General features: G+C 39.1%; 1 protein-coding gene across 2 annotated transcripts in view; it reads right to left on the minus strand.

Moving 5' to 3' along the window:
• Nucleotides 1-625: 625 nt before the first annotated feature.
• Nucleotides 626-21,787, minus strand: part of LOC147140454 (solute carrier family 12 member 7-like) — a 30,638-nt gene continuing 9,476 nt past the window's right edge. Inside the window, exons 4-27 of one of the 2 annotated variants that reach the window (XM_086042792.1) lie at nucleotides 21,482-21,607; nucleotides 18,596-18,742; nucleotides 15,351-15,405; nucleotides 13,237-13,367; nucleotides 13,017-13,153; nucleotides 12,832-12,936; nucleotides 11,814-12,025; nucleotides 11,553-11,720; nucleotides 11,347-11,445; nucleotides 10,999-11,056; nucleotides 10,703-10,877; nucleotides 10,457-10,575; nucleotides 9,475-9,573; nucleotides 9,227-9,346; nucleotides 8,790-8,894; nucleotides 8,095-8,263; nucleotides 7,010-7,205; nucleotides 6,760-6,929; nucleotides 6,263-6,394; nucleotides 6,038-6,145; nucleotides 5,743-5,912; nucleotides 5,449-5,463; nucleotides 4,173-4,306; nucleotides 626-2,075 (exon numbers count right to left, since the gene is read on the minus strand). In XM_086042792.1, the coding sequence (XP_085898918.1) occupies nucleotides 1,984-2,075; nucleotides 4,173-4,306; nucleotides 5,449-5,463; nucleotides 5,743-5,912; nucleotides 6,038-6,145; nucleotides 6,263-6,394; nucleotides 6,760-6,929; nucleotides 7,010-7,205; nucleotides 8,095-8,263; nucleotides 8,790-8,894; nucleotides 9,227-9,346; nucleotides 9,475-9,573; nucleotides 10,457-10,575; nucleotides 10,703-10,877; nucleotides 10,999-11,056; nucleotides 11,347-11,445; nucleotides 11,553-11,720; nucleotides 11,814-12,025; nucleotides 12,832-12,936; nucleotides 13,017-13,153; nucleotides 13,237-13,367; nucleotides 15,351-15,405; nucleotides 18,596-18,742; nucleotides 21,482-21,607 (3,042 nt within the window). In that variant the 3' untranslated portion in view covers nucleotides 626-1,983. The remainder of the gene's footprint in view (nucleotides 2,076-4,172; nucleotides 4,307-5,448; nucleotides 5,464-5,742; nucleotides 5,913-6,037; nucleotides 6,146-6,262; nucleotides 6,395-6,759; nucleotides 6,930-7,009; nucleotides 7,206-8,094; nucleotides 8,264-8,789; nucleotides 8,895-9,226; nucleotides 9,347-9,474; nucleotides 9,574-10,456; nucleotides 10,576-10,702; nucleotides 10,878-10,998; nucleotides 11,057-11,346; nucleotides 11,446-11,552; nucleotides 11,721-11,813; nucleotides 12,026-12,831; nucleotides 12,937-13,016; nucleotides 13,154-13,236; nucleotides 13,368-15,350; nucleotides 15,406-18,595; nucleotides 18,743-21,481; nucleotides 21,608-21,787) is intronic. The other variant, XM_086042793.1, reaches the window with a different exon arrangement.

Consider the following 21,787-nt stretch of genomic DNA (forward strand, 5'->3'; position numbering starts at 1 on the left):
GCGATATTATTCTATATACTGTACTTGTAATGTTGTACTATGTGCTATTTTTGAATGTGGTGAAGTACCAATTGTGTGAAAGTTTATAATTACCGTAATATTGATGGCCGACCATGTCATCTTATTCTTCCAGGTGGATTGTTGGCTAGTTTTGGCAATTTTCCAGCCACTAGCGGTAGCATGAGACATATCTGCAGGAAGCGCAGCTTTTCATTCCAGTATTTACCAATAATAGCGTTGCTATGTCCCCTAACAGAATGTTAGGAGTGCACATGAGAAACCACGAGTCAGGCCAGTACAAGAGAGTTTTTGAGGGCCATTAGAGGGAAACAACCCAGCAGCGGCACAATTATCTGCCGCTTTGTGAAAGAATAGGAGCACTGCCAGAGCCTTACAAATTGACCCTCAGCAGTCCACCCGTGTATTTCTCTCCAAATTGTAAGAAAAAGACATCATGAGGATGGCATGAGTGCCCGCCCGACTTCAACAAATGGGTCCTGCACTCACAGCCGGGCACCGTGAAGTTCCTTTTGCATTTTCCAGGGAACACTACATTTGGTGGATTTTCCTCTCTTCACAATTGAGAGCAGGTTCAAATGTAGAACATGCGACAGACACAAGCGGGTCAGGAGAAGCAGAAGAGAATGTTCTGCTTTTTTTTTTTTCCCATTTATTGTTCTTATGTTATTTTGTTTTTAACAGATGACTTTATGTACGGAATCAAACATTTTCAAACAGAATATTTAATTCAATGATGTACAGTAGGATGCAAAAGCGCATGGAAGTAAAGCACTTATTTTTTGTCACAAATATAACATGAATTGAAATGAATTTTTTTTGCTCTCTGCATCCAACCCATTTTTGAGAAATAAAGACAAGCTTCATTACGATGAGAAATTGTAAAATATGTACAATAAATGCTTTAAAACAAGCTATTGTCAAACAATATAGACTACTACTTAACTATATTTCTGATTGGCACACTTCACGAATCCACAAGAAGACAACAAATAAAGCAAATGGAGTGTATGAAAACACAAATTGCATGAACATTCAAAGTCATTACATAATGTATCAAACACGCAAAATAAAATCACAACTTTTCAGTGCTTTCAGGTTGTGATCAAAATTTACACAATGGACAAGGCTTTACACAGACACATTACCCTTTTTTTTTAATTTAAAAAGATCTTCCTCAATCCTATATGTCACCACGCTAATAACATAACTAACTCGTTTTTTTTATTTTGCCAAAGTCAGATTTTGCAGGAATCCAAAGCCCAATGCAGACGTTGCAAAAATGCCTCAAAGGCAAAAGATGAGTTAGTCAGTTATGTATATACTGTATATGTATAAAGGTTGTTGCTACCGCCAACCCACTTTAAATTAAAACAATGATAAATGATGACGCTTATGAAAAAAAATATTGTCACTTCAAAAGTGACGATCGCTGTGTGGTCTGAACACAGGGCATATACTGTGGTTGGTAAAGGATATTAAAACGTGTTAGAAATCTTTACTGTTGTAGGTTCCATCAAACTTCATCTTTACCTTCCAATACAGTGACGTGATACAAATAAAACGATCCATCCTATGATTGCACAGTCAGTACTTTCAATAAAGGCATTTTGTCATGTTCATTCTTTGTTGACGACATAATAAAACAGACAGCGAGTGGCACTTGTTTCCTCCATGTGCCATGTAAAAGAATAAATTATGTGACTTGGAGTTTGCAAATGTAATCTTATCATTTACAGTAGAGATGGTTCAACATCTTCTGCAGAATGGGGCGTTGAGATGATGCACTGACCTCATTTAGTCATACTTGCTCATTTCCACAGTCTCTGACACGGATAAGGCTCGCAATGTCCACCAACATCGTCCATGTCCAACGTTGGATCCATGGACTTGTTTGTACCCAAATGTGTCACTGTCCTCCATGGTCTTCCTTCCAGTGCGCCTACCATTAGGAATCGCTTGGCACTAAGAGTAAATAGTGATGACCTCGCGACCACCTCCGCGAACCAGTAAGACACGATCCAGTCTTTCCATGAGCACTTCTAGAAACTCCATATCTTGTGGACAGTCTCTTAAAGAATCCAACAGTATACATGATGACGCACAAACCAATACATTCCTCAGTATGGGAGAGATTCACTACAGTACGTGAAAAACTACATTGTTAACATCAAATGTGTTTTTGTAGCCTACACTAAACACTAAAAGGGAGACGATCAATGATGTCACCTTGCGTCAAACTGCCGGCACAAATTATGGTATCTGTACAGTTAAATGTCATAACCAGGAAGTGCATATAAAAATGAGCACCGGAGGTGGTTGTTTGGTGCTCATTTTTTCCCCTCATGGATGAATCGCAAGTCTTACAGCATATCTTGCAAGATTTATCGCTAATATGTAATTTTAACAAAATGGAATAAACTTTTTTGTCCCCCCCCTCGGTTTTCCGTTTTTATTTCCAAATTCCAAACACAGAATTATTCGAGGGTTACACAATGGCATCTTAACTAAAACAATAGAATTGACTGTTTTATAAAAATAAATTAAATTATATTTAACACAATTAAAGGGATACTTCACGTAGTTACCCTTTTAAAATAACGGCCTATGTCATTTTTTCAGTTTTTTCAGAAAAAATGAAGAAACTGAACCACATTCTGATGATCTAACATGTATTAATAATTTCATTTCAGGTGTAGAATTGAATGATCTGTTTAACTAAGGATGCAGATGATTTTTAGCAGAGGTGGCCAACATCCTGAGGAGATGTTTAAGGACAAAAATTAATTTTGCCAAAATATGACCTGGGCCATTCTTTTAAGAGGCTGACGATATTCCATCACGTATATTTAATAACTTTAAGAACAATTTAAAAACAATATAGCTGGCCGCCATTTTCACCAAAAACGTCAAATGTGTGTAAAGTTGAACTAGAGTGCACAATGATATACACACACAGCTACGCCGCATCTATAGCTTTAATCCTGCAAGATTATTCTCTGGCTTCATAGCCATAGCGTTTTCCAGCCAATTCTATGAAATAAGTCTAACGAGAGAGATTCCACTTTTGATGCGAAAGACGCCGCCCCGGATGGTCATTTGATGGCACAAAATACACTTGGGAGAACGAGTAGACCGGGAAGTGCGTCAGACAGCATCATGTCTGCCATGTCTTCGCTTGCTACACACGCGTAGACAATGCTTTTATATACCGCATGAAGGTCAGAGTGCCGCTTTGGTTTGGTGTCTCACCAGCTTAATCTACAAGTCGCAGATTTCGCTTGCATTGTGGACATAACGCCCACAACCCCGCCTGCACCCGCCGGTATTCACGAAGGGTTGAGAAAAACTTCAGGTTTTAGAGGATGATTCTAAAGTCGCCCTTAGGGGTAAGAGAGATGTTTTGCCAGGCGCTTTTGGCCTTAATGGCCTTAAAAGCCAGCTGCCACAACAGTTGTTCACAGGCTGCTATGCAACACGCCGTGAGCGTCAACTTCAAAATAAAAGCAAAACAGATAACACTGTGCATGGATATCAACGCTCTTATTTTGAAGTTGGCCCTCCGAACCAATCGTTGTGGCGGCTGACTTGGCTTGTAACTGAGGCTGGCCTGATATTCATAGTGTGCAAAAACGCAGTGAGGGACTTAAACTTGAGTGCAATATTCAATTTCCTGGCAAGTGTTTTTTTTTAAATAAAAAAAATAAAAATAAAATTAATTAATTGTTTTAAATCAAAATCTATACCGACATTATTAGCATTGTTCATCTTTGGTGGAAGTCAGCACTGTCCAGTTGGGTTTGGTTGGTTATAGAACTACACTACATCAAGGTACGTATTTATTATTATATTTTGGTTAGCAAAGTTAGCCACATAAGGTGTAATACTTAAAAATGCAAACAGAGTCAATAAATATGTGACTGTAATTCGAAACTGAAATAACTAATGCAACATGAATGCATGTGATCTTAATGTGATGTTTAATAGTCACATCTCTGCTGTCATCCGTACGATGAGTCATATTTATAAAAGTTCGAAGTATGAGCAGCTACTGTGTTTCGCCCTTCGTCTATTGTTATTTGCTTCTTAATAATTTACTATACTGTGTAAGTAGAAATTAAAAAAAGAATGATGACTATAATGAAAAAGGATACAGTTTTCATCCCCTTTTTTGTTCTTGGGTGGGCCTGGCATGTTGAGTAACACCAGCTGTGAATCCTGCGATTTCTTGACCACCACCTCATTCAGTTTTACAGCCGTGTGCATCCTTCTCACGTTGGACTGGTTGCTGGATGAGATCAACAACAAGAAAAATATTAGAGAACTTTAACCTTGGTACTTGTGACAATATCAGGAGAGTAAAATAGGCGAAAACCCTCACCGGAAATGTTTGAGGTTCATGCAAACATTATCAATAAAATGATATTTAATGAATCGTGTTAAAGGGATTTTAACAATGTTGATCAGTGATGGTGTAGTTTGCAGTTGTATGTTCTTATGTTACGGTACATATGTTGTCCAAATGGATTGCTTTTACTTATTCTGATTTGCTTGATTAGGCTTTTTTCTGTTGCCGTATCTGTTTGGATGAATGGATGGACTATTCTATAATTAACTATTGAAGTCACTTTTGGGTCCTCTCCATAAAAGTGCTTTATACTGTATAGTATACTTTCTTATAAAACTGCGGCTCATCTTATCAAAGGCTATCATTTAGTCTTCATGTTTTTTTTCCTGAATCCATGATCAGCTGCGCTCCAAAACGTATGCATGCTTTGTGCCCCGTTATAGTTGATCATTTTACCAAATTGTTAATTTTGTATCAATGCTACATCGCTGCTGCTGTAAGCCAAGTCTCCAAATCCGCTTTTTTACTCTTGTACAGTTGACTCTTTTTCCAACCCGAGTGTATTTGCTTTTGTTTTTCATTCATGTTCACTGTCTGGTTCAAGTGTATTATTAGGCTCTGTCATGCAAAAAGGGATCCAAAATGTTAAATACACACAGTTACCAGTGTACACTACAGCTGCAATGATAACCACAGTTTGAAACTAACACATCCCTATCAATGTCAATTTGTGAAATATGCTGTAATATTATACCATATTACACATTTCTGTAGCGCTTGTCCTGATTGCGGTGGCGGTTCAGCTGGAGCCAGTGTCAGGAAATAAGAATTGTTTTAATATAATGCAACACATCACTTATTTGCATTCTTATCATTTTTAATGTATACTTCTGTAATGCGGCTCGGGTAATGGATTGAAATTGAATTGCAGGCAATTACTTAATGTGCTGGCCTGTGAGTGTATGGAGCACATATCAACAACTGTATTTATCATGCACTTTGACAGGATGATTATCATGCACATGCATACACAGAGGTCATGCTCAGGTCAGGTAAACAAAGTGAAATGCAAAACCACTTACAGATTCTCCCACTCGCTAAAGGGGCGACAAAAAGACAACATTAATGCAGTAAAATGGAAAAGTGGTTCCTCTCAACTGTCAGATAGTAAGATGCTTTCATTGAGGTTTTGATGTGTACCATCACAAAGTGTGTGAATAATTACAACTTCTACCTGTAACTACTGAGGAAGGCTACAATGTGTACAATGTAAAATTTGTGAAAGATAATAATGTAAAAAAAACAAAACACTGTAATCAGAATGTTAAATGTGAAGAGTCTTACATGTTCAACGTGTATAATGACAACGTACTTACGGTTTCATGTTAAACATGTCTTTTACACCCATTCCTTCCCTGTGTTTATTTCTCTCGTTAATGAGTTTGTCTTTGGTCCAGGTCATGTGGACGCGTTCAGGTTTGTCCGCTGAAGCTTTGTCTTCCTTTGTGGAATGGGACGCCGTATTACGATCATGGATCAGTTGAGCCTACGAAAAAGAAAAAAAAGTGAGCATGTAGCAATTTGGGTGCCATCATCAGTCTTTCATTTGGCATTTTTCTTTAGATTTCAGGACTTTTTTTTCCGTTTTTATTTGTACACAAGTTAGTGTACCTCTCTCTCTCGTTCCGTGCGGGATAACTGCATTTGTTTGAGCATTTGAGATCTCTGCTCCATCACCAGTGTCTTCTCATAGGTGAAAGCTGAGATATCACTGTCGTGCTGTGGTGGGAAACATTTTAATTTTGAAGGCATATATACTGTCGATAGATATCATATTCATATGATGCATTCACTTTATTAACAGATGGGACCATCACAAGTAGAAAAATCACTCACCATCTCAACCACTTCCACCACTGCATTCAGACGTAAATGGTAGAGGAACATCTGGAGATCTTTCTTCATCTGGATTGAATTGTCATCCATCTGCGCCACCGTGAAAATGCGCATTTTACACTTCCTCCATACCTTCAGAAGAGACCATGCTGGTTAATTTCAGTTTAGAACTACTTTATATCACGACAGCATTGGTTTTTTTTTATTGAATATGAGTACAAAGATTGGGCCCATTGCCCATTTCCATTTATAATCAAAGTACTGGTGAATGCATATTTTGTTGTTTAAGCTTTTATGTAGAGCAGTGTGATGTATGAAGTTCTTCATCGCATTAATGAAATAGTATACAACAACCAAACAATACAATGCACCTCTAAAGATGCATGATAATAATAATAAACTATACCCTAACAATATACAACAAACAAACAATCCAGTGCATCTCTAGGAAGACATAATCATCAGTCAAATTTAACACATGATTGAAAGATGCAAACCTTGTGTTGACTGATCAAAAACGGCAGCAGCATAAGCAGTCCACCATCATGGACAATCCACCAGACATCGATTGTACCTTCCTTCAGCCGCTCCTGGTTTCCTGGAAAGTGGTCGATGTTCTTAGCAACCAGCAGAGCCTGATGGGCCTCTGTTGTCTCCCTCACAGTCTCTGAAATGAAACACCCATGTTTGAGTTTAAATGACTGAGCAGAAAAGAAACATTTTACCGTATAACCCTGTGACGCTTACCTATAAAGTTCCTCCTTGAGGAGGAGTCTCGAGCTTGTTTCCAGCCTGCTGGCCACGCCATCAAGACGGCATTGTGCTTCATCCCTCCCAGTCCTGCCGACTGGATGAGCAGAGAGAAACCATCTCGCAGCTTGGAGGACACGACTACGTGGGAGAAGCCTTTGGTCCGTTCGGCGGCCATGGCTGCTTTCAGGTTCTGCAGGTTGGAAATGGAAATAAAAAGGTTGGAAATGGAATTCTATCGTCATTGCACATGTCAAAAGTACACAGCAACAGAATTAGACGTTATAGCCCAGACGCACTGAGCGGGCGATCGCAGGCCCGTGGGACACCTGCACTGCAACGGAGGTAGGGATCGGGTAATGCTTAGGGATAGACTATATAGACGATTATCGGCGCCGATATTCTGCATTTTGATGAATATGGGTATCGGCCTTTTTTTAAAATCTGATGGCCGATAATAAATCAACTTAAACCTGTTAACTTCAAGGAACTATTTGTTTAAAATTTCAGTTCACTTTATTAGAAATTCTACTGACCCTGGGAACACTCTGCAGCTTTTGGGTTTGTTTGAAATCAAAACAAAGATAAGTGAAACCCTAACCGTTGTTATTTTCTCTTCTGTTTGCATATTTGTTAACCAAACAAATATTTTAAAAAAATCATCTAAACTATTCAATAGAATTTCCTGTAGGAGATCCAAATACCAAAATAGTCGAGAACTACAGCCCTAGTACAGTATGTTTGTACAGGTGAACGATGCCGTTGAAACAACTGGGTTTTTAACTACAATAATTTACAAGACCTCAGGATTTGCTCGAGTTCACTTTTGAGATAGACTGCACCAGGCAGACAACAACAACAGGCCTACTGAATATAAATCAGAATGACGACTGTGCAACCCTTGATGCTAAGGTGTGAGTGAACCAGAACCATCTCTTATGTTTTGCCTACATGCATTCATTAATTTGAGCTGCGCATCGCTGCACAGCTGAGAATCAACAGGCTGGAATGCAGGATCTTGGTGTGCTGGTTCGCACTTAAACCTGACAATGGGTCAACAGTCACCGAACAAATAGTCAAACCTGCTCCCCGGTCTTGGCGTCGGCCCCTCGTGTCATGAAGGTGCCCTCCAGTACAGAACAAACGATGGTCAGCCCTTTTCCTGCTTTGAGCTGTGTAGTGAAAGACAGGAGGCGTGGATGTTTCACCGACAGCTGTGAGTCCAGCTTGCACAACACTAATAGCTGGGGCCTGGGGGCATGACAAAACCCAAGTGTGTAAATTGTGAAATAAAACAAGTTTATTGATTTTCACTAGCTAAATAAAAACCAATACCACTATTTCCTATGTACTTTAGAAATCCCCACTCAAATCTTTTGGGTTATAGCTCAGGTCATGATTTTGTACATAGTATATTATTATTTACATCCCTATGAAAAAGTCTTCAATGACCCTCAAAATGTGGGTGCCATATTTGTTTAACTGTCTTTCTGTTAATCACAGGGGACTTCTGGGTTCATGGTGGTTGCATTGATGCCACGTTGACATGAAATGGTACTTATAAATTCATGTACTACCATTTAAGCAGTGGCAGCCAAAATGAATACTGAAGGTTTTAAGTATATTGCGTTTATTTATTTATTTATTTAAATACTAATATTGATGTTTTCTTTCATTACAAAGCAATAGTAGTGGTATTAAGTCGGGTTAGTCATTACTGAAAGCCCAGAAAGTAAGTCCATGGCCCGCCTCCTTAATACAGTACACAAGAACTCACCTCCAGTTTTTGGTGTGTGGTGGTGCTTCCTCAAGATGAATTAGAGCGTAACGTGCTGCATTTAAAGACAAACCTCGTAGACCATCTCCCCACTCCTTCTCTGCCCTGTGCACAAATTGTTTCATGTCAAGGCTTCGCTTCATACTGCATCTGGATGTTGGTGCCTTGAGAAAAATGTGGCTTTAGAGCATGTATTGTGACTGTAGTTATTCTTTTGAGGCCTTTAAATACATGCAGTAACACTATTGTAGGCCCAAAAAGCTGTGTTATTTTTGTGGTATATGAACATGTAACATGTTGCATAAATAGCGGTTCCTGTTTCCACATGAAAGAAATAGCTCCATAGTTGTACCACAGGAAGTTCCATGGTGACAAATAACAATAACAATAATAATAAAAAAAAAAAGGTCAATCTGACTTAAAGCCCTGTAACTTACCCTCTGTACTCGATGTACTTGTAGATGCAACCAGCTATCACCATGGCAACCAAGGCATAGTACCAGGAGGAGATAAACATGAGAGACAAACACAGACTCATCCCTAAAAAAGACAAAGTCCTAAGATTCACAAGAAAAAAACAAAAACAATATAAATATATTTTTGGGCATATTACAGATTTTGGAGTAATAAAGTAATCATTTGTGAATCACAAAGACTAATGGGAGAAGTAACGAAATGTCTTCACCAGTGATAGAATTTGAAGCGAGGTCTCCAGTTGGGGGTTCGGAGCAAAGTTTGGACAGCACAGGCCAGGTTGACAAACAGATAGCACATAAGAAAAAACCTGCGGATATGCAATGACAGAGATATGACAAAGGAAACGGCACTGACATTTAACAATTTATGTTTGAACTATGTAGTCCTTACAAATATACTTAATAGTTCCGTCCAATTGTATTTATGTTTTACCTCAATACACCACCAATGGATTTGGAATATAACAATCAACATGTAATTGAAAAGTGTACGTCTTCTCAAACATCAACTCCGAGTTCGAAGGAAAAAGTGAGCCCGCATAAAGATCATAAAAGCATCTTTTGCCACCTGTCTCAGAATGTCGGAAAGAGAAAAGTCTGGAGGAAGAACAGCTCCTGAAAGAAGACTTTCCAAATCACATTATTGAACAAGCTCACTGGTGTTTATTGACGACTGCTGACAGAAGTAAGAAGAGTTGTATCGGACTTTTTTTTTTTTTAAATCAATATCCTCCTCTCATTTAGCCTAGTGCTGCTGTATACAAAATTAATAGGACAATGTGTCAAGAGAAGATATTTTACTCAATGGCCAAGTCAAGCCTATGGAACATACTTTTCAACTAATGAAGACAAATGTGAAGCCTGACCCGATAACAAGCAGAAAGTGAAGATGAATGCATCCACACATCTAAGCCTACATTTTATATAAGACAGACTTGATTTTTGATTTTGTAATTCTTAAATTATGATATGTTTGTGGAAACTCTATTTGAAGCTAAACTTTTTTTTTCCTATACCGCATACTCAAAAACTGTCACAGTTCTTCTGCATCAAATTTTAATAATGCTAAGGTATTTATTTAGCACTGTAGCATAATCACATACTGTATATGAATATTTGATACAGTTCTCACTTGATTTTATGAGTGGTTATTAAGTGCTGACGATGTACCTAACGACATATAATACGTACATGGAGAGAATGGGAGCCACGGCATCCAAGGAGGCAATGAGTATTCCTATTTCACAGATACCAACTGTCAGCAACAGAGCCCAAGTGGGTTCGCCATTGGCTTTGCCATGACCAAAAATCTAAGAGAGGCAAGAAAAGGACATTTACAGGAGCGTTTGCAAAACTCACAACAAGGTGCATTCATAAGTGGCAACTGTTTAAATCTGACTGAATGAATGTTGTGTCATGCTAGCGGACAGCGCTGACCTCTAAGAATGGGATGATCCCATCACGAGCGATGGCCTGAAGCAGCCGGGGTGCCCCAGTCAGGCTTTGAAGCCCCGCCCCACAACAGGAAAAGAATGACCCAATCACAATAACCCAAGGTGACGGCCAGGCTAGGATTCCAATTACTGGGTTTTTCTTGACTGAGTCCCCAAACCTGGAACAAGCACAGCCAAGGTTATGTTAAGCCTCTACACAGAGCACACATATTTTGACAATAAATATTTTTAACATTTTGTACATCCAGCACATTAAACACGTCATAAGGAACCACTTACTTGTCCCTCAGCACCACTCCCTCAATACATGCGCCAAACAATAGCACACAGGAGATGTCTGATGTTGAAATTAAGATGAACATCTTGACAATACAATGTAAATTATCCTTGTCAGACTCAGAAGGACAAATCTATGACATTAAAATGTAATTAAAATTTAAAATATCATATTAGTCTTTTGGGTCTCTCACCTTAACATATAAATATAGCGGGTGTTCAAAATGGAATGAAATAAAACAGAAATTCTGATCACTTGACACTATTAAAACAATTTTTGAAAACACGTGTTTAGGGTTGAAATGTTGACTTTTCCATCACTAATTTGAGTGATCGGCCTCTGGAGGATACAGAAGAAAGATGTGGTGAGAATAGCCATTATAGTTCCAATTGGTATTGACCTCTGGGCATCTCTGAGATCACCAGATCGGTTCGAGCCAGCCATTATACCTGCAATTAACAAGACAAAAATATAAGAGTTCAGTTTTAATTCCACATGAAGCAATGGGACATATTCTACGTATGTATGTGCTTTCTTGCAATGTCACAGTATTCACCTGTAACCGAGGGGAAATATATTCCCACCAGCAGCGTGAAGTAGGTGGCAATGTCATTGAAGACGTAGGGTTTATATACATCACCGGAATTGTCCTGAGCTGGTACAGAAACCAGAGTTTTCTTTTCTATTACTGTATGAGCTGGACCATAGTCACCCCATAGGTTGTCTGATTCACAACAAGGCAAGAACATAATAATCACCCTTTAATGGAAATCTATTGCAAATGACAGTAAACATTTTCAAATTTCACAACTCTCACCTTTCAGAACTCCACTCAAGAGGCCGGGAATAGCCGGGATCTCTGTAACATTATTTAGACTGAAATAGTCATCGCAGGTGGCGTTGAGATGCTCACTGTTACAGAAATGTTTCCACAGATCGGTGGTCAAAGTCTGGTTGTTCACTATCTCGGTCTTTGCGCACACTTCAAACTTGTCATTCTTCAGAGAGCGGTTCCCCAGAAGACACACACTAAACCATAAACAGTAGACACAAACCACTAATTAGACATTGGACTCCGACACTGGGTGGTAGCGAACTGTAAACAGCATACTTGAGTTCAGTTAAACATATTGTTTTACATGATATTGAAAACGTGCACAGAGTATATCAGTAATCAACATAAGAATGTAAAAAATACATACGCACAATTAAGATCTGACAAAATGTAATTGTTCTTTCAAGGTTGTTGCTTGACCCAGACTGCGCACATTACGATCAAATTCCACTGGCAGTTTTGAATCACAGAGAGCATTGTTTTTTTTGTTTTTTTCCAACTATGAGATTTTTGTTGTGATCAAAAGAAAAGACCTCCACCAAATCAAAGGTAATGTACACAGTAGAACAACAGTAATGACAAAAATGCATTGTACGTTAAAGTTTGCCCTGAGCAACTGTGATGTCCTTTTCAGTCGACAGAAAGAGGCAAAATGGCCGCCGCCTGAGATGGATAAAAACGGGTTGATTTTACTGCTTAACTCATATTCGGCAAACACAATATTAATCAGAATGCCGTGTTTAGACTAGTGAAGGCGCATAGAACAGATTATTGTAAAGAATTTTTTGTGGTCGACTTTCCCTTAAGTCTACTGCCACCACACAGGGCTCATATTTCAATTTTTTGATCAAAGCAAAAAATAAATAAAAAAATATAAAAAAATCGGCCAAACGACAACTCTTATCTTGAAGCTGGGTCACTCGTATCTTACGGCACCACTGCTTAAGAAGCCGCGTTGCTAAATAACAAACGAGGCAGGTTTATTTGGCCGGTTACTCACGTAAACTCTGGTGGTTCAATGGCAGACTTGATGACTCCTGCGTAGGTGGCCATGATGGAGAGCATGACACAGGCCAGAAAGACCAGAGCCAGTTTGTTCACATACCTGCACACAAGAGGGCAAAATATGCGAGTCTAATACGTCCATGTAGTTTTGTGCGTTTTCGTGTCACTGTGGATACATACTTTACCCCAACAAATACAATAAGTGCCATCAGAAGCAGGCAACAAGTTCCATAGACACGCATATTGTTGAGGGCAGCTGTTCCTTCACCTTCTATACTTTGAGCCTCAAACACTGCTGCTGTTGGAACAATGTACGTCTGGCAAAGGAGAGTCAGTTGGTGCATATGTTGCAGTTAAACAGTCCAAGTCTTACTTTGCAACCATCACTGTTGCCACATACCAGCAGAATCTCAATGGTGCCGAGTATATACAAGGATCCAGCAAAGGTAGTCCCCAGGTAGAAACACAGACCAACTGCTCCACCAAACTCTGGTCCAAGTGATCTGGAGATCATGTAGTAGGAGCCGCCCGCTTTAGAGAAACTTTATCCAGGTTAGATTTCAGCAAACTCAAAAGACTTTGTTTTGCATTGCAACGGTAAGGTTTGCTTTTAGACAGCAGTCTGCACTCTAATTTTCCATGCGCCTGAGCAAACAACAGCAACAAACTCCCTGAGCCTTCCTTGAACCACGGTGAGCTACATCAGACATTGGCACGGTGGCCAAGCCAGTATCACACCTTTGTATCACATTTGCTGTGCTGAGAAGGTGACAGCAACGCATGCGATTGGGTATGCATGCAGCTTAGAGGGACCTTTATTTAATACATACCTACTGTATGTGCATATATATATATATATATATATATATATATATATTAGGGATGTTCCGATCAGGTTTTATGACACCGATACCGATCATTCATGAGTGAGATTGGCCGATACTAATACCGATTCCGATCACATGGAATATCTGTATATTTTTCCATTTATTTATGGTGACTGCTATTATGCAATATTATCTGAAAAAAAAACAGCCATATTATTGCTGCAATTTTGACAAAAATCTATATATATTTTCAAAAGCATGAAGAAATACAAGAAATACAAAAAAAGTCAATCAACATGCCATCTAAACATTGCATGGTTCAGAATATAATCAAAGTAGAAAAAAATAGTCACATGCAGGTTTCACTTGAATAAACTATTCAATGAGTTCCTAAATTGAAACGACTCTGGAAGTTTATTGTCCTGTGCATAGACAAACTAACTTGTGCATTTGTCAACGAGAAAAAAGTCACTGCTAATCTTTTTGTGAATTATAAAATGATATAGTGGGTCTGTTGCCCACAAGTGACCAACGATGCGTCTCCCTCTGTCAAAATGCCACTTAAACTGCTCTGTGTCCGCCTTGACTTTATTCAATGCAGTGAGCCTCGTAAACCCACCATAGTCTCCCAATTGCTTGTTCTTCAAATGTCGGATTAAGTTGGTTGTGTTGAAACCTTTTGCTATGCTCCCCGCGCGGAGTACCTTTTCATGGCATATACAGTATTACAAGACGCAAACTCCACACACACAGCAGCCAATGCTATGTTCACACCAACTGCGGTGGTCGGAATATTCAATCAAAGTCTTTTATTGCCGATCAAAACATCCGATCACCCGCAGCTCATGCTTCGCGGCCTTGTGTTGCGTCCCTCCCCTCTGCTCGCAGCGGAGGCGCGGCTGCGTTAGGGAGCCTTTCTGGCGGTGCGTTTCAATTGGAGTCGATGTAGCTCGCGCGGGCGGTTGTGTGCAGGGCGGCGCGAGTGATGCTTTTGAATGGAGGGACGTCGACGTGTATTAAACAAATCAACTTTTTTGCCATTTCGTCTCGCGGCAGCCAAGCACGAGCTGCGGGTGAACGGATGTTTTGATCGGCAATAAAAGGCTTTGATCGAATATGCCAAAAATTCATTGATCAATGTCAGCAGTCATTTATATTTATTTCACATTGATTTTTGTATGTAAAATTTGTTATTAAGGTTCTGGTATAGTTGTGTTGACGGAAACACTAAGGGAAGCCTGTTTCCGTACTGTACTGTACTGACAGGTTTTATACAACAAACTGCACCTTTCAGAGTGGCCTCTTATTGTGGGCAGTCTAAGGCACACCCGTGCCCTAATCATAGTGTCTAATCAGCATCTTGATATGGCTCACCTGTGAGGTGCGATGTATTATCTCGGCAAAGGAGAAGTGCTCAGTATCACAGATTTAGACTGGTTTGTGAACAAAATTTGAGAGAAATGCTGCCGTTTATGTGGGAAAGGTTTGACATTTGAGTTCATCTCATAAAAATGGGAGCAAAAACAAAAGTGGCGTGTTTATATTTTTTGTTAAGTTTGTTGATTTATTTGGGCCGGGACCATATGTATGTACTTTCATTTTACATTACATCAGCAAACATCACAACACCTTTTCCTGTTATAGCATTATTGGTAAAGTTCTTCAAAAACTATTACAGTTATGTTACCTGGTACAACTCCATTTGTTGCTATGGCGCTCATCGATATGGCTGTGAGCAATGTCTGCAAAGTAAAAAAAAAGAACCTGGTAAGGTTGACTGGGAATCAAGTCTTTGTCAGCTGCATGGAGGTTAGCTATGTGAGCCAACCCCAGTTACGAAAAGGTCCAGATGGAAGAGAGGAAACCCATGTGCCCCTGGAAGGGATTATTTCTATTTGTATTTCCTATGGGAAGGATGTCTTTGAAACTCAAAAAAAAAATCTGACGTTGGAAACCAACATGCATTCATCACTTTTTGAGTAATGCAGTTCTGCACTTTCTCCATGGCTTTCAGTTGTTTGTCAACATATTGCAAGCGCCCTGATGTAGCATTCCAATGTCTAACCCTTTCTTGTAATTTGTAGAAGACTCGGGCAAGCGCTCATATACAGCTGGATGGCGAAAGATTCCCAGCATTACTAAACATGATGTCTTCATGCACAGCTTTGCTCTAAAAACAAAAAAAATGTGTGCAAGGGGGAGATCGGTACCCAATATTTGTGTTGCTGTCTGTCAGATTAGACAACCCATTGTGGGTTTACAGAGATTTGACATTTTTCTGATAGTGCTGCATTTCCTGTATGTTGCAACCACTTTGTTCATGCCCACGGCTGCTCCACCAATGCCTTGTTTTCTTTGCTCCAAAAACGAGTGTGGCCTGTCATAACGTTAAACTTCATCAATCAATCAATAATACATGTTAAATGATGACGTAAAGCCCGTGGGTCCAGAAGCCACAATGGAATGGACGATACGCATGGCAGCACGTTAATGATTTCCAGGGCAAAGGTGCGGCGTGTTACATGCTTCCGGTCTTTGCCTGTTTCAAGTCACTGTGACGCCCACTGGAGGAAAAATAACCTCATTCTTTAAATGTGTGTAAATGTAAATGTGTAGGATCTGTATTCAATAGTGCTTATAAAGTTGGAAATGTCATCCAAAGTTGTGACTTTTTAAAGACAAAGGGATTGCTCTTCCAGCTATCTCTGCAGTGTGCCGGCCATTACGTTCAGTGATTCAACTCTGCTGTTTATTGAACGCGTCTATCAGTGAGCCGTAGGAGTTGGAAAGTTTATAAACTCGGTGAGACAATTTCATGAATCGGCAAAAACAAATCGATGAGGTCGGCCGCTCCGTCACGACGCTGTGGGCTCGGGGATCAAGAAACTCTCATGTCAAGGAAACATTGATGCTCATTCTGCAGTGAAAAGTATATGCTTGTCATTGTTTATTGGCTGCATTCACACTGCAGCTGCACCATAGAACATGACAGAAAAAGGCTTTCTATTCCATTTTATTGACTCTTTCTTCATTTGAGTGAGTCAAGTTGAGTTAAGCGCATCAAAAGAAGCCATGCAAGTCTATTTAAAGAAGGACCTGCATGTACTGTGAAACAGCGAATGGGTCATTAAATCCAATATGGTGCTTTGGTCGCTTTGCAGACACTTGGATAACTGGAGGCTAGCGATGGGCGATATGGCAAAAAATAAAATCGTTTTATTTTATAAAAATCTAAAAATAAAATCACGATCACGATTTTATCACGATTCTGTTTTTACATTTTTTTAAGACTAATTTGCACATTTCTGCCCATTTTCCTCATGTGAAACATAAAACATTTAAAATGTGTATAAAACTCAAAGAAAAAAATGACATTTTAAGTTAGCTAAGCTTTCTGAACAGGTTTTAATTTGAATAGTGACATTTTTTATCAAAATGTGCAGTGAATGTAAACATAAAAGGTAACAATGTTAACATAAAAACACAGCTCGTAACGCAGGTCTAGTACTTTGAAGAGTCTTTTAAAGCCCTCGTTTTCCACTGTTTTGATGGGAATCATGGCTTCAGTAAGGTAACAAGTCACTGCTTCAGTTACTTCTTTACACTGCTTGCTTGTTTTTTTCATATGGAGTGCTTTTGTTAAATGGCTGTGTTACCGTGGGTCGCGTTAGCTTGGAGCTAGCGGCTGCCTTTGGCTGATCTCCGTTTGCTTTGGCTGGCGGCGCTGACATCAGAATGGAGTCTCTGCAAACTTTGCAAATAACTGGTTTGTGTTTTCTCCTCCGAGGAAAAGCCAAACCAAATCGACACTGTGGATGAGGAATTTCTTTTCGGGACCAACTCTGCTTCGTGGTGACTTCCCGCTATAGTTTCCCGCTTGACAAACAAACAGGGAGGCGGGGAGTGTCACGTACGGTGCACTGTGCCTGCTGTGATTGGTTGGTCGGGTATACGAGTCAGCGGCTTTGCGCCGCCATAGTACTAAACTGCATAGAATGTGCCATGTAGACAATCAAACGATCTTTCGGCTTTATGAGATCGTGAACACGTTAAACCGCTTAACGATCTAATATCGTCATATCGCCCACCCCTACTGGAGGCAATACGTCATTTGCTGTAACTTGCTGTCATTCCATGAAACAGCGAGTATATTCGAAAGAGTTTGACGCTACCAATGTTATCGTTAGACTAGCGACCGAAAGTTAGCATGCCGCCGTACCCCAAATGCGGAAACGGTGCATGCATAGAGTCCATTCTTTATCATTTTACAAATGAGTGACCTGCTCTGACCTGCTCCTCGAAGGAAGGAGCACTCAAACGGAACAATTTATTGTATTTTATTTATTCATTTATTTCATTTTATGTATTTTAATTTTGCTGAAATTTTAAATTTGTTACTGATACGTACGACTTACATATTTCTTCATCTGCGGAACAATTCATAGCTGGTCAGAACTGCTATCATTATATTTTAGAATAAACTGATACTATAGTGGGCCTTGTTTCCATTCGCAAATTGTGTAAGAGCTGATTTCTGATCTGAACATCTTATGCATTGAACTCAAACATCCATACCATCAAATACAAAGTAATGCGTTGACATGTTCTTTATCCCATCATATTGTTTGGCTGAAGCAGCAGAGTGGATAAACATTAAAGGAGAGTAGGGTGTGGAGTGCAGATTGTTCACATCACGAGTGCTGAGAAACAATCATCTCTCTGTCCAGCTTCCCAGAGCTACTGACATACTCATTTAAGTAAATCAAACTAATTTAATGTTTCTTCTCCTAAACCGTCAAGATCAAGATCAAGAACCAAAATTAATTCCATGTAAATAAATCAGTGAAAGTAATCTGTCACTCTTTCATCGCTGAACATTTCAGTTGACCCCACCAACATCCCAGTTGTTTGATGGAGTTTTAAATTACTCACACAAATGCAGCACATGGACACAATGGCGAAGGAGCCAAGGATTCCAGCTGTTCCGACAATCCAGGTGAGACGCAAGAAAAGGATCACACCCAGAATGTTTTGCAGGCAGGGCAGATACACCCCGATAAACGTTCCCATTTGGGGGACCTTGAGAAGCAAAAGACAGATTGGGTGAGACCAGGCAAAGATGGACATTCTATCTATCCATCTATCTAACTAATGTATGCATATATAAACAATACATAAGCGGTTTGGATAATGGATGGATGGATAATGAACAGTGCCAATTAATTGAATTTTAAATATTCAGATTGCACATCAGAAGATGAGACAGTGATAGACATCGTAGCTTTTATTTCTTTTATTTATGTAATTAAAGCATTATCTGATATATAATGAAGATATTTGAACCCACCCATTTTCCATGTGAGCAAAAATGTTGGAACATGCGACTGTCACGAGCGTCTTGTAGCCCAGGTGTGACGTATTACGCTGATTGTTCAAACCACAAATAGAGCTACATGTATATGTTCCATTTCAGATTTGGGTTTTGCCAGTGAAGAATACATTATACTAGTTAGAGGTGTAAACAACATGAAAAGCAGAGTGTTGTCTACGGGTAAAATACGGCCATTTGAAATATTAAGAATAAGAAAGAAACCACTGGTGTTCTAATTAACAGACAAAGAAATACATTTTTAAAAAAAGCCGTTGATGGCTGAAAACTTTGAGAGCCACAAGAAAATACTTTTAGAGACATCAGCAATAACCTTTAGAGGGCAGGTCATGAAAATGAACAAAAATACACTAAACACGGAAATGTGCAGACGTTAGCCCCAAAAACCTCAGACAAAATGTTATTAAGTGATGAGACAAATATTACTCTTTACAAATTGATGTACAGGCTCAAGATCTCGAACTTACAAGCTCATCTGTCAAACACAGGGAAGATGGCTGAGGTCATGCCTGCAGCTCACTAAACCGCATTGATGTAACAAATGATGTCAGCATCAAAAGAGCAAACTCTAATAATATTGAATGACTTTAAGGCGGACACATTGATTGTCAGTGAGCTCTCCGCGAATGACCATGTTGAAGAGGAATGAGGAATTTCAAACTGAGTTCCGCTTTTTAACATTGACAAGTCAGAAATAAATCAAGCATTCAACCACTAAAACTATGTATTTTGCTGCTCATGAATGAAAGTAAATGAATATAATTTTATGAACAAAATGACATTTTCCACCGATATTAGCTTTTATGTATTTGGCTTTTTTTTGTCAATTGTTTTTTTCACACATTAACACATTGCAGCATAAGGCAAGGATATTGGTATACAAACATACACACCTAAAATTTGATGGTGGGGAAATCAGCTGATTTTTGTAGATTTCTTTCTCTGTTCTAAAGTTAAATAATAAAAGAAAAAGTACTGTAAAACCAGCCTGTGATTCATATTTTTATTGTTGTATGCATTAAGGGTACCCAATAAGTAATTTTATTCATTCTATTTTTCTTTTTTTTTTTAATTAATCATCAGATTACTCGGTTTTCAGAATTTTATTCCGGCAAATATCAAAATCGCAAACACTGTCATAGAACTGTACCTAAAACGATACATCAATAGTAGTAATAACAATAATAATATACTGCTATTTAAAAAATGCATTCCCAGTATTTTTTGGACACAACACAACATGATGCAACTTAAATATACGGACATTGGGGTCACTTGTGCAAAACTGCATTGAATTACAATAAATACAACGATGCCCTTTTCGCTTAGTATGCAGTATAATTACATGAACTCCTGCAGCATAACTCACAAGGAAGCCCAAAATGTACACAAAGTGTAAAATGTGCAATTATCTCTACCTCTTGAATGAAAACCCCCACGTACATACCATTTTTTGAGTAGTCCTAAAAATGCTGTTCTGCACTTTCTCCATGGCTTTCAGTTGTTTGTCAACATGTGGCAATGGCCCTGATGTAGATTTCCAAATGTCCCACATCTCCTCTTTAGTGGTTCAGCTCTCTCTTTGCTTCCTTCCCTGCAGTCGGCTTGCATTGCTCTGTCCTATTTTTGAGTACCGAGCCCGAGATCCCAAGACGACCAAAAGAAAGATCAATGCTATCACTCGGGAGGCGGGATTTAGCAAGAAATCATCAAGGCCACTTAACAAAGCAGCTCTTCAGGGTTTTATCACTTTTCTTCCAGCCACTTGAGATGATCTACACAGAGACCGTTTATGAACGTGTAATTCTACAAGTAAGACTTATTATATTCTGTTATACTTTCAGGAGATGAATCATTTCATTTTACAATAGGTGATTTATGAGCTAAAGATGAGAACGGCATTGAGCACTAGTCTAAACAGAATAAATATGTATTTATAATAGTAAGTTTTTGATCTCAACTTGCATTTAAACATGGGACATACAATTCACTCAATAAAAAGAAATGGTGCCGGTATATTAGATCAAGAATAAGGAAATGAAGGGATTCATTCTGCTCTACAAAGTAATCGGTGTGAGGCCGCTGACAAAAATCTGTGTATCTCCAGCATGCCCCCAAAGCCTTTTTGACATTGGATTAATTGTTTGATATAGACAACTACTTGTATTTGATCAGATGTGCTGCTGTTTTTTTCTTATAACGTGATACTAGCAACCTAATTCTATAAATGCCCGTAACAGATCAAATCTTCAAAGCAAGTTTTTAAATGCAGTGTGTCAAACTCTCTCTAGTGAGGAGAAAAACAGTATGAATGCACAAATTGAAAGGTGTTTTTGCTAAGAAACCCATGTGACTCAGTTGTCAGTCAAACCCAACTAAAGAAGAATCTTTCCCATTACGAGCTATCCGCTCCTATTAAAAGTTCATACCATGATGGTGATCCTTCTACCTCCATCTTCAGCCTCCTCGTGTTCCCGAACACCTTGGGTGAGGTTGGTGTAGTTGGCTAGCTTGTTTAGAAGCGATGACACCATTGGGTTGCTGTCCATTTCTTCCTTCAAAGGAGCATAGAAGAAAATGGATATTAGAAAACATTTGCAGTTATTTTACACCGCATTCTCTGCCTCAAACATCTGGAACCGTATAAGCCCCGAGTGATACTGGAAAAATAACAGTGCGGTCATCTTTAACATAATTCTTCTTATTATTATTTTTTACTGATTAAGGGAAAATCC

This window comes from Filicampus tigris, chromosome 10 (assembly GCF_054856515.1).
Source record: "Filicampus tigris isolate MCC_2025a chromosome 10, RoL_Ftig_1.0, whole genome shotgun sequence".
Taxonomy (NCBI): domain Eukaryota; kingdom Metazoa; phylum Chordata; class Actinopteri; order Syngnathiformes; family Syngnathidae; genus Filicampus; species Filicampus tigris.